Genomic DNA, 15526 nt, shown 5'->3' with positions numbered 1-15526 from the left:
GAACATCTACTTGAGACCCTTCAAATAAAGTGTTTATCGATATATGTCCCTCTCCGCCGCGCCAGACCAAGACGGCCCTGGGGGACCACGTGAGTAATGTGGTCATCAACCGGGATAACGTGTCGGAGGTGCTGCGGGTCTACATGGAGGCTCACTGTGGGGGGACGGAGCTGCAGACTGATCTGGGGGAGGTCACGGCCAGTCTCAAGACCAAGGCTTTCCAGGCCCACACAGCCACACAGAAGGCTTCGGTCCTGGCCTTCCTGGTCAACGAGCTGTCCTGCAGTAAGAGTGTGGTCAGGTAAGAGAGGACACTGAACTCTTAGCCACAGCAGTCTGGTCTGCTATCTAGATCACAGCACTGATACGGTCTGTTATTTAGACAAACGATGTCAAGGTAAGTGCTTTAGGCTTGCATGTGGGAAACTACTTTGTTGATATTTGATGTTCAGTGTCCAATCAAAAAATGATTACGGGGCTCTATTCAACCTGTAAAGCTATAGAAATATAGAAAAGTAAAGGTCATTTCCGACTGAGCCGACATATGCAGCATTTACCGCGAAATGCAGTCTCCACTAACGCGGGAAACTTTGCCTTTTAAATTTCAATCACGCAATGTGGATTGACTGGAGCCCAACGTTATTCTGAGCACAGATTCTTTTAGCGGACTGACGCCTGCGTCACTCATCTTTGAGCATGAAGCGGGTTTTGCTGGACATAGTACTGTTTTATTCATTGAGACTTGCATTTTTTTTTTAATGTTCTACCTCTGTCAAGAGTTGTGTTGTCATAGAGCGTTTCATTGGGTTGCGTCAAACCTGAAACCTTTTTCAAGTCACTGCCTGTACCTGAGGTAGATTAGGTGATACAACTGGCAATGCTTGAAAATACAATCCTGTTGCTCAAGTAAAATTGTGCCACTAAAGCCTTACTTCCCCTTTTTTGGCATTGATTAACAAAGCCGACCTATCTAAAATTGGTGCTTTGTGCTTCTTTGCAGCGAGATCGACAAGAACATTGATCACATGACCAACCTGCGACGGGACAAGTGGGTCATTGAGGGCATGCTTCGCAAGTGAGCACCCGAGTCATCTCAAGGATAACTCAGGAGAAGACTGCGTGACATACATTAACATTAACAGACCTGTATTACCAAATGGGTGTCCAGTGAAAAATGATGGATATCAGAACAGAATTTGCTGTTGTCCCTCCTCTATTTCTTTTGTATTGTGACAGACTTGTTTGAAGTTATACTTCGAATAAATGTGAATTTGATTTGATTGTTTAGGCTTTTTAAAGGTTTTTATATAGTATGATACTAAAGCTAAGGAAAACATTTGCCACTCTTATCCTCCTTGCTGGTTCTCTTGTTCCAGGCTGAGGACCAGCCACGCCAAGAAGACTGGGAAGAGAGACAGCGGTGTGGGGGGAGAGGAGACCCAGTCCCTGGGTACACCCACCCCCGGACAGAAACGCAAGAGGAAAGGAGGGGACAGCGAGGAGGACGAGGATGATGACGAGGACAGCGAGGATCAGGGGGATGAAGACGACGACGAGGAAGAGGAGGAGGATGAGGAGAGAGGGAAGAAAGGGAAGAAAGTGGAAACCTGTGAGGATGAGGTCAGTGAGGAAATTGTCACCTTTCCACATGATCTATCCACTGAACCAAATGACAATGGAGTTGTCCCAAGTGGCACCCTATTCACTGTATTACACTACATAGTGAATAGGGTGCCATTTGGGACATAGCCTCAGTCATTGTTTGTCTATTGTAAATGTCAGCCTCTCCTCTGGTGTCAAATGAATGTGATCTTTCCCATCCAGGATGATGGGGACCAGACATCCAGTGTAGAGGAGCTGGAGAAACAGATCGACAAATTAACCAAGGTTGATACCCAATGGGATCAAAGGGAGTTTTTAATTTTTTTTTATGAGGGTCAGTTTCCGGGCAGAAAAGACCTCGGCCTTGATACCATTTGTGTTTTCTCTCTCTAGCAACAGAGTCAGATCAGACGGAAGCTGTTTGAGTCGTCCCACTCGTTGCGCTCCATGATGTTCGGCCAGGACCGCTACAAGCGCCGTTATTGGGTGCTGCCACAGTGTGGGGGCGTCTTTGTGGAGGGTATGGAGAGTGGCGAAGGTGAGACTTAAAACACTGACATGACATACGGGCACCACACTTGTTGCTACTTACTTTATCAACTCACTATTGGGATAATATAGTTCATTTGGATAACCCAATTCAGCTTCTTCTCCTAGTGACATGGCTTCAGATCAGTAAGGTCTTTATATTATATATGTGAGTTTGGGTAATTTGCTTTCTAGAACAATGTGGTTAATAATATTACTATCTTTTCCAGGAGCAGAGGAGCTGGAAAAGGAGAGAGAGAGACTGAGGAGCACAGAGCTGGTCCAGGTGAAGGAGGAGGCTGGAAAGGAGGCCGCAGGAGGTGGAGGGGAGGCTAGGGGCGTCCACCCTGGAGGGTAGCTGTAACAAGAACACCGCCACACCAGACAAGCACACCCTCAACCTCTTCCTCCAGAAGCCCGGCTCCTTCTCCAAACTCAGCAAACTCCTGGAGGTGGCCAAGATGTCCCCGGACTCAGACAACCACCCTCACAGTCTGAGCTGTAGTCTAGCCAAAGTCCCCACCACAGTAGCCTCCCCTATCCGCCCCACCATTCAGACTACACTACACAGCAACCCCTCTGCATCTCCCTCTCCGCTGTGTCCAGAGGTGAAAGCGGAGCCTTCCACAGCCCTCAGCCCGCTCTACCTCAGTAGCGGCCCAGGGAAGATGTCCTCCAGCCCCCAGCAGCAGCAGCTCCAGCCCAATGATCAGCTCTTCAGGGTGCTGACGGAGAAAAACTGCCACTGGTTCAGCCTGCTGCCCCGCTCCCCGTGTGACGAGTCGTCCGTCACCACCAGCTCCACCACCACCCCCCCGGCCTCCTCCCCCTATTCCTCCTCAACCACCAGGCCCAAGTCCCCCTCCTCCCTGTCTTCTAATTCCCTAGCCTCCACCTCAGCCAGCCCCAGCAATCCCACCACTGGGATCAATAACTTCCCTTTTTCAGCTCTCCAGGTAGGTCCCCTGCACCATATCTCCATCTCTGATCCTCTAGGATTATTGTTAACATGGTGTAAGCATATTGCTACTGACCGGCATACCAGGCAGGCTTTTGATGTTGTCCCATAAGTGCTGTACTGAAGCTGATTTCCCGGACACACGTGAATCCCTGTCCTGGACTAGGTGTAATCTGTCTCTAGGAACCCACCCCCTTATGTTCATGTCTGATTTGTTATTCTTTAGCCGTGTTCCTTTTATCATAGCTTTATCTATAGACGCCATTTGTGCTAGTTGTCAGTGAACCAAGTTCTGCTACGTAACGTTCACACTCCTCACCACTGCCTGTGCATTTCTCTGGTTCATGAACTCCTCCAAGCAGGTGAAGTCTGGCGTCCATATGATAGGTCTGCCATTCTGTGGATGGCCCGGTGGCATGATGATCCCCACCCTGCCCTTCTCTGCCAGTCCACTGCCCCCCTCCACGCTGGCGGCTGCCTACCACCATGGGGAGGGTAACGGCAACCCCTTCCTGGCAGTGCCCCCTGGAGCGAAGCCCCCCTCTGCCCTGTCCCCCGTGGTGGAGGTGGCCAAGACCCAGGACTACCCCGACCCACTGCCCATTCCAGAGGGTAAGCATGGCACACTGCCACCCGCTGATAGGAAAGATGGGAGATGACACAGCACATTCAAGCAGTGTGGAGGATTTTAAGTGGCTGCCAAGAATTTCCACTTTTCATTATGTGATGTCATGGATTTTATTTACAGAAGTCTTAATAACTTAGGTGTGTGTGTTGTAGAGATGCTGTCAGGCTGGTGGAGAGTGGCAGACATGGAGGAGTTGAGGAGCTTGGTCAAGGCCTTGCACAACAGAGGTATCAGAGAGAGAGCCCTGCAGAAACAGATCCAGAAACACATGGAGTACATTGCACAGGCCTGTGCCAAAAACAGAGATGGTGAGTGGTTTAGACTAGGGTTAACACATACAATTCTCAAATTACACACTATTCCTTATAAAGTGCACTACTTTTGACCAGGGCCCATAGGGAATAGGGTAATACAGTAGTGCACTATTAAAGGGAATAGAGTGCCATTTCAAATGAGTCCTTATAGATGTCCAAAGTATCTGGTGACTCTTTAAATCTGACCTTTAATAATGTGGTAGCATGCATGACCTTGGTTTTAAAATGACACTGAAATGTCAACCCACTGCAGGGGGAGAGTGGATGCATCATTCAGAGCTAACATGGTCTTTACCACCATTCCTTAGGCTCATAATCACTTACAGCATGTTGGTGCGATTGAATGAGGCTGTCTTACAGCTTTGAATTCTGTAACTTTGATGCCAAATATATTCTAAACTGAAGATTGTCTGCATGCATGAGGTTACAATGGCTCATCTCTACAGAGCTAGGCAGGGGAGCCCGCCGTCCCAATACAAATGGCAGGGGAAACACTGCATCCCTATATTAGAAAATATCCTTCCCAAACTTCACAGTACATACTAAGATACAATAACTGTAGTAAACTTGGTTTTAGAAAACAACGTGTTTTTTTGTGGGGGGGGTCCTGAGTTTATCCCTATTGACCTGGCTCCCTCTCTCTCTCATTCTCCTTCTCTCTCTCCCCCTTTCTTTCTTTTCTTTCCCTCCCTCTCTCGCTTCAGCGGCGGTGATAGACGAGTCCAAGCTGGTGGAGAACGGGGTGAGCGAGGAGACAGTGGAGAGCTGGTGTGTGGAGGAGCAGGCCATGGAGATGGACATCGCTGTTCTGCAGCAGGTGGAGGAGCTGGAGAGGAAGGTCACTTCGGCCAGCCTGCAGGTTAAGGTACAGTACATCCTTTTATAGCACTCTATCCATGTGGTATGTAGTGGAGAAGGAATCTATCTGCAATGGGGAAAGACGACGCTGAATACAGTGTTCCTTCCGCATGTACACACAAACGACTGTTTGTCTTCCTATTTCCTCCCAGGGTTGGATGTATCCGGAGCCCCAGTCAGAGAGAGAGGACCTGGTCTACCATGAACACAAGCCCTTCACTAAGCTGCTTCTAGCAGGAGAGGAGCAGCTTGCAGGGGAGGAGGCGGCCAATGGCGGTTGCAGCCTGGTGCGGCGCGTCAACAACCCCCTAGATATCGCTGTAACACGGCTAGCCGAGCTGGAGAGGAACATCGAGCGAAGGTACCTGAAGAGCCCCTTAAGTACCACCATTCAGGTCAAACTGGATAATGTGATGGGTACATTCACTGTCCCTGCTCCCACACCATCTAGTAGTGTTGATGGTGAAGGGTAGGGTCATCCAGATTCCCATTTCAACACTTCTTTGGGCTTTCCTCTGCTTCACTGGGGCCTATTTCAGTGTCTTGGTTGTCTGTTTCTCTCTCCCTCCTCTCTTTTTGCTGCTGTGTGCGTTGTGGTTTTTCTTTGTGAAGTCCCTTAATGTAAGTGATTGTATCTCTCTTTGGAAGCCGGCCTGTACTGTAGCTCTGCATGCTGCATCACACTGGTAACCGTGGTTCTATGTCAACTCATTGACTTACCACGGCAGCCTGAATGTATCTATAAGTGACATTGTTACCGACAAGGATACACCATGACATTTGAAAGACTTTTGCATGTCGTTTTTATAACTAAATGTTGAGCTACGGCTGCGCATTTAGCCCTACAGTCTGACCTGAGATTCTAGAAAGAGCTTGTAGAAATCAGGACAGCGATTACTCACCTCGTATTGAAAGACGATTTTTTTTCTTTAACGAGTCGGACGAGAGGGACACCCGACAAGGCCCTCATCCCCGTCATTTGCAGGGGAAAGAGACGGAGATATCGAGGACGAAGGTTTGGGGTGCCTTGTAAGGATCCGGCGGTGAGTGGGTAATTTACCTTTACCACCGGTCCTATTAGCCAATTTACAATCATTGGATTATAAAATAGACGAGCTACAACCACGTATATCCTACCAACGGAACATTAAAAACTGTAATATCTTATGTCATCTATATTCTTCGTAGCTGTCTATTTACCACCACAAACCGATGCTGGCACTAAGACCACAATCAATGAGCTGCATAGGGCCATAAGCAAACAGGAAAACGCTCATCCAGAGGCGACGCTCCTAGTGGCCGGGGACTTTAATGCAGGGAAACTTAAATCCGTTTTAACTCATTTCTACCAGCATGTCACGTGCAACCAGAGGAAAAAAAACTATAGACCACATTTACTCCACACACAGAGACATACAAAGCACGCCCTTGCCCTCCATTTGGCAAATCTGACCATAATTATATTCTCCTGATTCCTGCTTACAAGCAAAAACTAAAGCAGGAAGCATCAGTGACTCGGTCAATTTAAAAAAGTGGTCAGATGAAGCAGATGCTAAGCTACAGGACTGTTTTGCTAGCATAGACTGGAATATGTTCCAGGATTCTTCCGAGTACACCGCATCAGTCACTGGCTTTATCAATAAGTGCATCAATGAAGACGTCCCCACAGTGACTCTACGTACATACAAAAAACCAGAAGCCATGGATTACAGGCAACATCCTCACTGAGCTAAAGGGTAGAGCTGCCGCCTTCAAGGAGCGGGACTCTAACCCATAAGCTTATAAGAAATCCCACGATGCCCTCCAACGAACCATCAAATAGGCAAAGCGTCAATACAGGACTAATATCGACTCGTACTACACCGGCTCCGACGCTCGTCGGATGTGCAAACTATTAGACTACAAAGGTAAGAACAGCCGCGAGCCCAATGACTCGAGCCTACCAGACGAGCTAAATTACTTCTATGCTCGCTTCGAGGCAAGTAACATTGAAACATGCATGACATTTTCAACCTCTCCCTATCAGAGTCTGTAATACCAACATGTTTCAAGCATACCACCATAGTCCCTGTGCCCAAGAACACTAAGGTAACCTGCCTAAATGACTACCGACCCGTAGCACTCGCGTCTGTAGCCATGAAGTGCTTTGAAAGGCTGGTCATTGCCCACATCAACACCATTATCCCAGAAACCTTAGACCCACTCCAATTTGCATACCACCCCAACAGATCCACAGATGATGCAATCTTTATTGCACTCCACAATGCCCTTTCCCACCTGGACGAAAGGAACACCTACAGTGGGGGGGGGGAAAGTATTTGATCCCCTGCTGATTTTGTACGTTTGCCCACTGACAAAGAAATGATTAGTCTATAATTTTAATGGTAGGTTTATTTGAACAGTGAGAGACAGAATAACAACAACAAAATACAGAAAAACGCATGTCAAGAATGTTATAAAATTATTTGCATTTTAATGAGGGAAATAAGTATTTGACCCCTCTGCAAAACGAGACTTAGTACTTGGTGGCAAAACCCTTGTTGGCAATCAGAGGTAAGACGTTTCTTGTAGTTGGCCACCAGGTTTGCACACATCTCAGGAGGGATTTTGTCCCACTCCTCTTTGCAGATCTTCTCCAAGTCATTAAGGTTTCGAGGCTGACGTTTGACAACTCGAACCTTCAGCTCCCTCCACAGATTTTCTATGGGATTAAGGTCTGGAGACTGGCTAGGCCACTCCAGGACCTTTAATGTGCTTCTTCTTGAGCCACTCCTTTGTTGCCTTGGCCGTGTGTTTTGGGTCATTGTCATGCTGGAATACCCATCCACGACCCATTTTCAATGCCCTGGCTGAGGGAAGGAGGTTCTCACCCAAGATTTGACAGTACATGGCCCCGTCAAATGATGCGGTGAAGTTGTCTTGTCCCCTTAGAAGAAAAACACCCCCAAAGCATAATGTTTCCACCTCCATGTTTGACGGTGGAGATGGTGTTCTTGGGGTCATAGGCAGCATTCCTCCTCCAAACACGGCGAGTTGAGTTGATGCCAAAGAGCTCCATTTTGGTCTCATCTGACCACAACACTTTCACCCAGTTGTCCTCTGAATCATTCAGATGTTCATTGGCAAACTTCAGACGGGCATGTATATGTATTGTTGAGCAGGGGGACCCTGTGGGCGCTGCAGGATTTCAGTCCTTCACGGCGTAGTGTGTTACCAATTGTTTTCTTGGTGACTATGGTCCCAGCTGCCTTGAGATCATTGACAAGATCCTCCCGTGTAGTTCTGGGCTGATTCCTCACCGTTCTCATGATCATTGCAACCCCACGAGGTGAGATCTTGCATGGAGCCCCAGGCCGAGGGATATTGACGTTCTTTTGTGTTTCTTCCATTTGCGAATAATCGCACCAACTGTTGTCACCTTCTCACCAAGCTGCTTGGCGATGGTCTTGTAGCCCATTCCAGCCTTGTTTAGGTCTACAATCTTGTCCCTGACATTCTTGGAGAGCTCTTTGGTCTTGGCCATGTTGGAGAGTTTGGAATCTGATTGATTGATTCTGTGGACAGGTGTCTTTTATACAGGTAACAAGCTGAGATTAGGAGCACTCCCTTTAAGAGCGTGCTCCTAATCTCAGCTCGTTATCTGTATAAAAGACACCTGGGAGCCAGAAATCTTTCTGATTGAGAGGGGGTCAAATACTTATTTCCCTCATTAAAATGCAAATCAATTTATAACATTTTTGACATGTGTTTTTCTGGATATTTTTGTTGTTATTCTGTTTCTGACTGTTCAAATAAACATACCATTAAAATTATAGACTGATCATTTCTTTGTCAGTGGGCAAACGTACAAAATCAGCAGGGGATCAAATACTTTTTTCCCCCACAGTATGTGAGAATGCTATTCATTGACTACAGCTCAGTGTTCAACACCATAGTGCCCTCAAAGCTCATCACTAAGCTAAGAATCCTGGGACTAAACACCTCCCTCTGCACCTGGATCCTGGACTTCCTGATGGACCACCCCAAGGTGGTAAGGGTAGGTAACAACACATCCGCCATGCTGATCCTCAACACAGGGGCCCCTCAGGGGTGCGTGCTCAGTCTCCTCCTGTACTCCCTGTTCACTCAAGACTGCATGGCCAGGCACGACTCCAACACCATCATTAAGTTTGCTGATGACACAAAAGTGGTAGGCCTGATCACCGACAACGATGAGACCGCCTATAGGGAGGAGGTCAGAGTACTGGCTGTGTGGTGCCAGTACAACAACCTCTCCCTCAACGTGATCAAGACAAAGGAGATGATTGTGGGCTACAGGAAAAGGACAGAGCACACCCCCATTCTCATCGACGGGGCTGTAGTGAAGCAGGTTGAGAGCTTCAAGTTCCTTAGTGTCGACATCACCAACAAACTAACATGGTCCAAGCACACCAAGACAGTCGTGTAGAGGGCACGACAACACCTATTCCCCCTCAGGAGACTGAAAAGATTTGGCATGGGTCCTCAGATCCTCAAAAGGTTCTACAGCTGCACTATCAAGAGCATCTTGACTGGTTGCATCCCTGCCTGGTATGGCAACTGCTCGGCCTCCGACCGCAAGGCGCTACAGAGGGTAGTGCGTACGGCCCAGTACATCACTGGGGCCAAGCTTCCTGCCATCCAGGATCTCTATACCAGGCGGTGTCAGAGGAAGGCCCTAAAAATTGCCAAAGACTCCAGCCACCCTAGTCATAGACTGTTCTCTCTGCTACCCCACGGCAAGCGGTACCGGAGCACCAAGTCTAAGTCCAAAAGGCTTCTCAACAGCTTCTACCCCCAAGCCATAAGACTCTTGAACAGCTAATAAAGTGGCTCCCCAGACTATTTGCATTGCCCCCCCCCCTTATATGCTGCAGCTATTCTCTGTTTATTATCTATGCACAGTCACTTTAACTCTACCTACATGTACATATTACCTCAATTACCTCGACTAACCGGTGCCCCCGCACATTGACTCTGTACCGGTACCCCCTGTATATAGCCTCGCTATTGTTATTTTACTGCTGCTCTTTAATTATTTGTTACCTTTATTTCTTATTTTTTTACTTAACACGTATTTTTCTTAACTGCATTGTTGGATAAGGGCTTATAAGTAAGCATTTCACTGTTGAAAATAAAATTTGATTTCACATCGGTATGCTGTTTTCCCCACTTCAAATAGCAATTATAGGCGCACACCTAAGAGTTTCCACAAGACCTGACACAAATCAATGAAAAACACTCACCAGAAAACTTTTTTGTAACAGAATCAATTCTATAATGGTGAAAATCAGACTGGTCATTTAGCAGATGCTCTTATCCAGACCGGCTTACATGAGCAATTAGGGTTAAGTGCCTTGCTCAAGGGCAAAATGACAGATTTTAACCTAGTCTGCTCGGGGATTCGAACCAGCTACCTTTCGGTTACTAGCCAATGCTCTGAACCACTTGGCTACCTGTCAACTTGCTTAAGTGGATAACGACTGGAGAAAAGCAGCCGGTCTGCTTTTTACCTCTGCCATGCACATTTGCTTCATTTTGATTGGTCAAGAGTTGAGCGGTGTGTGTGTGTGTGTGTGTGTGTGTGTGTGTGTAATATATATGTGTATCTATCTATCTAGACTACCTGGATATTTGAACAAATGTCATGATATTATTTGAATTGTGAAATAATGCCAAATGCCCATCCCTACAGTACTATGAAGCATGTCAGTCACCAGGTCTGTGGAGTATTATACAGCATCTCTTAACCATGTCCGCTGTGACCAAAACACTTCCACTCTCGTGGCTTTCTGTGCACTGCTGTTGGCAGTGGGCTTGGCTAATGTTTCTGATTGTTTTATGTGATGTTGTGAGTGGTTGGTTCTCTGATCACGTTGTCTGTCTCCATCTTCTCAGGGGGGAAGAAGAACTGGCCCCAGGCATGAAGGTATGGCGCAAGGCCATGGGTGAGGTCTGCAGCGCCGCCCAACTGTCTCTCTGCATCCAGCAGCTCCAGAAGTCCGTTGCCTGGGAGAGATCCATCATGAAAGTGGTACGAGTTTATTTGAAGTACAGTGCATTCGGAAAGTATTCAGACCCCAAGCTTATGACTCTACAAACTTGTTGGATGCATTTGCTGTTAGTTTTGGTTGTGTTTCAGATTATTTTGTGTCCAATAGAAATGAATGGTAAATAATGTATTGTGTCATTTTGGAGTCACTTTTAGTGTTAATTTTTTTTTAATGTAGATGTGTTTAGAAACATATTCTATTCTTATTTACAATAAAAGTGACTCCAAAATGACACAATACATTATTTACCATTCATTTCTATTGGACACAAAATAATCTGAAACACAACCAAAACAAATGAAAGACAGTCTGCACTTTAACCTCATAGTCATTGTATCATTTCAAATTCAAAGTGCTGGAGTACAGAGCCAAAACAACAAATAATGTGTCACTGTCCCAATACTTCTGGCGCTCACTGTATAAACATATACCGACAACAGACAGACACACACAAATAATGGCATCACCCCTGCCCAGACCCACATGTTCCCACTGCATCTATTTCCAGGACTTGTAAGACTATGCCATATTGCTTTCAAATTGCGCTATTCTGTTTTTCTGTCGCCCACACCTTTTCAATATTTAAATAATAATGCATTTGATTCTTCCACTGTTTTAACAATGATCATTTGATTTCCAGTTGAGGTAAAACATTTTTCAAAATGATTGACGAGCAAAGTATGGTCCAACCCGTTGGGCATCTCACCTCCCCCTCATATTCATTCAATTCAACGATGACAAGTGTGATCCTCGCTAAATGTGAAATGCATATTTTATGTCATTCAGGCAAGTGGTCAATCCCCCAAGAGTAAGAAGCAGCAGCAGAGCCGAGCGGGGGCAGCCGGGCGAGGAGGGAAGAAAACCACCGAGGTAAAACGGAGCAGGAAACCGTCGTCTGTAGCCAGCGGAGAGGTCTCTGAGGACGATGCTGCCAGCACCAGCAGCAGCACGCCAAAAAAAGTGAGTAAAGAGCCCAAAAAGAGGAAGAGCCCAGGAGAGGGGACCCCAGCCACCAAGCAGTCCAAGCAGGACAGTACTCCCGTCTGTGTGAAGAAGGCGAAGACGGCCACATCAGCCAGAGAAAATGAAAAGGATCTGACGTTGTGCAGGTACAGTATGACTGAGGTTGCATCATTAGTATAATTCTATATTGACCCAGTATGCGATGTACACTTACACTGGTCCCAGATCTGTTTGTGCACTTGCCGACTCTATTGCTGTCATTGTCAAGCTAAACATGTTTGACATGACAATGAGTGACAGGGAGTTGGCATTACGGCTGTGACGTTACCAGTATCACAATATTTTTTTTCCATGGCAAAAATGAAAACCAGACGCAGACCTAAGTCTTTGGTCCTTTTTAAAAACCTGCTGTATATAAAATATTGGGTTATAGCTTGGAAAATAAATGTGACATAATGATGTTTGTTTCCAACATTAGGGCTGTTTTCCTAAAGAAGGTAAACCGCTTCCTGTTTTGTTTCCTTGCCACGATGCTAATGAGTATCGTGATACTGGTAACGTCCCCGGGCCCAGTTGCCATGGAATCATAAACAGGCTAGTGCTCAGGCTAACATACACTAGCTGCTGTAGTGTGTGATGCATTGCCATGCTGGACTGTAGTTAATCTGAGGTTCTTCGATTTGTTGACTCCTTTTTCTCCATAGGGTGCTACTGGTTGAGCTGGAGGGTCACCAGGATGCCTGGCCCTTCCTTAACCCTGTCAACCCCAAATCTGTCCCTGGCTACAAGAAAGTCATCAGGAAACCCATGGATTTCTACACAATCCGAGAGAAGCTCGTCAACAGCCAGTACGTGCACCATACAATATTAGTATGAAAAATGATCTGCATACAGTGTCTGATACCTATATGATTCTGTCTCATAAATGTCATAATTAAATGTTCATTTGTCTCAATTTACAGGTACTTGAACCTGGAGACGTTTATAATCGACGTTAACTTGGTGTTTGATAACTGTGAAAAGTTTAATGAAGACAATTCGGACATTGGACGAGCCGGACACAACATGAGGAGGTTTTTTGAGAATAGATGGAATGAGCTGTTAAAACAAACCAACTAGGCTAGTTTGAACTACTTTCTCCTCACTATACTGTATGGGACCAGCAGTAACCACAAGCAGAGCAACTGGATTGGTCTAAAGACTCTCCGTCAGCAACCAGGGAAACCTAAATGAATTTACAATTGTAATTCTACACATTCACTTCAGTGATGTACAGTAGAATGCAGTTTTTTTTTTTAAGAGCAGAGAAATGCACCCAAAGGGATTCACACAAAAGGGGTGGGTGTTTTTAAAGTGCAATACCATTTCCTAGAAGAAACCACATCAGAGCTGTAACTGGGAACAAAAACGTTCCAACTAACTGTACTTAGTTTCTTAAAAAAAAAAATCATTAATATTAAAGTGAATGTATTTAATTTAGTTAATTATTTATGAGTGAAAATGGTTCTGTTCCTAAGACGAGGAAGAAAAAAGCTAAACTGCTTGAACAAAAATCTCACGGATGGTTTTTTTTGGACATAAAACAAAAGCCAAGAGAAAAAAATGAATTGTTTACACTGCTCTGTGCCGCCGGGGTACCACAAGATTCCTGACGGTATTACTGTAACACTGCATTTCAATGTATCTTTACATTGCTCGCTAACTTCACACGGACAGTGAGGCAGCAATGACATCTGTATATACTGTTCATTCATGTTAATATGAAGTATTGGTTGTAATATGTGTACATACAGTATTGTTACAAGAAATCCAATATTGTTTATGCCTTTGATTGTGGTGTTTCATTTCAGTCTAAAGTGATAAATACATGTGTATATTACCTGTAATGTATATCCTCTGCAAACACTGTGGTCTCTTCACTCTGGGTAATGCCTGCCCTCTCAAATGTGTGGGGGGATATTATTTCAATCTTTTGGTTTACATTCCTTCAAAAGGTGTGTGTGTGTGTGTGTGTGTGTGTGTGTGTGTGTACACCAGTATACAAAATGTCAACTCTGGTGGGCCTCGAATTCTGACATTATCATCCTATCGTCAGTATAGAATCCATTGTGATGCACAGTACCTTTCATAAAAGATGTTCTCTCCATTTGCTTTACCACAGACACAAGGACACAGAGCGTTTGTAATAACCACTGTGTTTGAATCTTGCTGTGTCATGGTTTACTGGTGCCATGTACAGCAGTTTCTTTGTACCTGAGTCAGAGTACTTGAAGTTATTTTATTTATGAATATTGTGGGGGAAAAGTCCCTTTTTTTTGTAGGAGCATTATTTTTCACTAGTGTGTGGGGCACGGATCTAATATAAAGGATCTTTTTCAACTCTGTATTTTGCATTCCGTCATATTTCATTTCCATACTACAACTACAAATATTTATGTTGGTAGGATATCTGGGCGAACACCTTCCTAATATTGAGTTGCACCCCTTTTTGCCCTGAGAACAGCCTCAATTCCTCGGGTCATGGACTCTACAAGGCGTCGAAAGCGTTCCACGGGGATGCTGGCCCATGTTGACTCCAATGCTTCCCATACTTGTGGCTGGAGGACCATTCTTGATACACACAGGAAACTATTGAGCGTTAAAAACCCAGCAGCGTTGCAGATCTTGACACACTCACCGGTGAGCCTGGCACCTACTCACATACCCCGTTCACATACACAATCCGTCTTAAAAATCCTTCTTTAACCTGTCTCCTCCTTCAGCTACACTGATTGAAGTGGATATAACAAGTGACATCAATAAGGGATCACAGCTTTCACCTGGATTCACCTGGTCAGTCTGTCATGGAAAGAGCAGGTGTGCCTAATGTTTTGTACACTCAGTGCAAAACATATGCCTGGTATTTAGCAATGTAATTTGAATGTCATTGGATTATTACTAGATTTGTCTAAAGAGTTTATATGAGTGCAGGTGGGCCATCTCGCTTCAGCAAACAAAGGAAAGGAGGGGTGCTCAACAACAATGACAAAAATCATAAAAAGGGCTTCCCAAGAAAAACTTCCAAAAGGACTTATTCGAGGTAGAAAGGATTTGGAGCACTCAACAAAAAATGCAGAGGGATTTTTTTGGGGTCTCTGTCTCCAGAGTCAGAAACCCAATTATCACAAATAACCTATGTTTACTGAAGAAAAATATGAACGCAACATGCAACAATTTGAAAGATTTTACTGAGTTACAATTCATATAAGGAAATCGGTCAATTGAAATCAATTCATTAGGCCTAAATCTATGGACTTCACATGACTGGGAATACAGATATGCATCTGTTGGTCACAGATAAGACAAGGTAGGTGCGTGGATCAGAAAACCAGTCAGTATGTGGTGTGACCGCCATTTGCCTCATACAGCGTGACATCTTCACATTGAGGTGATCAGGCTGTTGATTGTGGCCTGTGGAATGTTGTCCCACTCCTCTTCAGTAGCTGTGCGAAATTGCTGGACATTGGCTGGAACCAGAACACGCTGTCGTACATGTCGATCCAGAGCATCCCAAACATGCTCGATGGGTGACATGTCTGGTGAGTATGCAGGCCATGGAAGAACT

General features: G+C 45.4%; 1 protein-coding gene across 1 annotated transcript in view; it reads left to right on the top strand.

The window, feature by feature from the left end:
* The window catches only part of LOC106586179 (bromodomain adjacent to zinc finger domain protein 2B), a 107876-nt gene extending 93570 nt beyond the window's left edge, over positions 1–14306 (top strand). The window contains 15 exon segments of the mRNA XM_014173137.2: positions 66–301; positions 1001–1075; positions 1377–1620; positions 1825–1887; positions 1996–2140; positions 2361–2481; positions 2483–3086; positions 3448–3700; positions 3869–4024; positions 4735–4895; positions 5041–5249; positions 10805–10940; positions 11746–12068; positions 12627–12770; positions 12885–14306. Coding sequence (XP_014028612.2) covers positions 66–301; positions 1001–1075; positions 1377–1620; positions 1825–1887; positions 1996–2140; positions 2361–2481; positions 2483–3086; positions 3448–3700; positions 3869–4024; positions 4735–4895; positions 5041–5249; positions 10805–10940; positions 11746–12068; positions 12627–12770; positions 12885–13041 — 3027 coding nt within the window. The 3' untranslated portion in view covers positions 13042–14306.
* Positions 14307–15526: the final 1220 nt, after the last annotated feature.

Source organism: Salmo salar, chromosome ssa25 (genome assembly GCF_905237065.1).
Source record: "Salmo salar chromosome ssa25, Ssal_v3.1, whole genome shotgun sequence".
NCBI lineage: Eukaryota > Metazoa > Chordata > Actinopteri > Salmoniformes > Salmonidae > Salmo > Salmo salar.
This window is presented reverse-complemented; position numbering and strand designations above follow the sequence as displayed.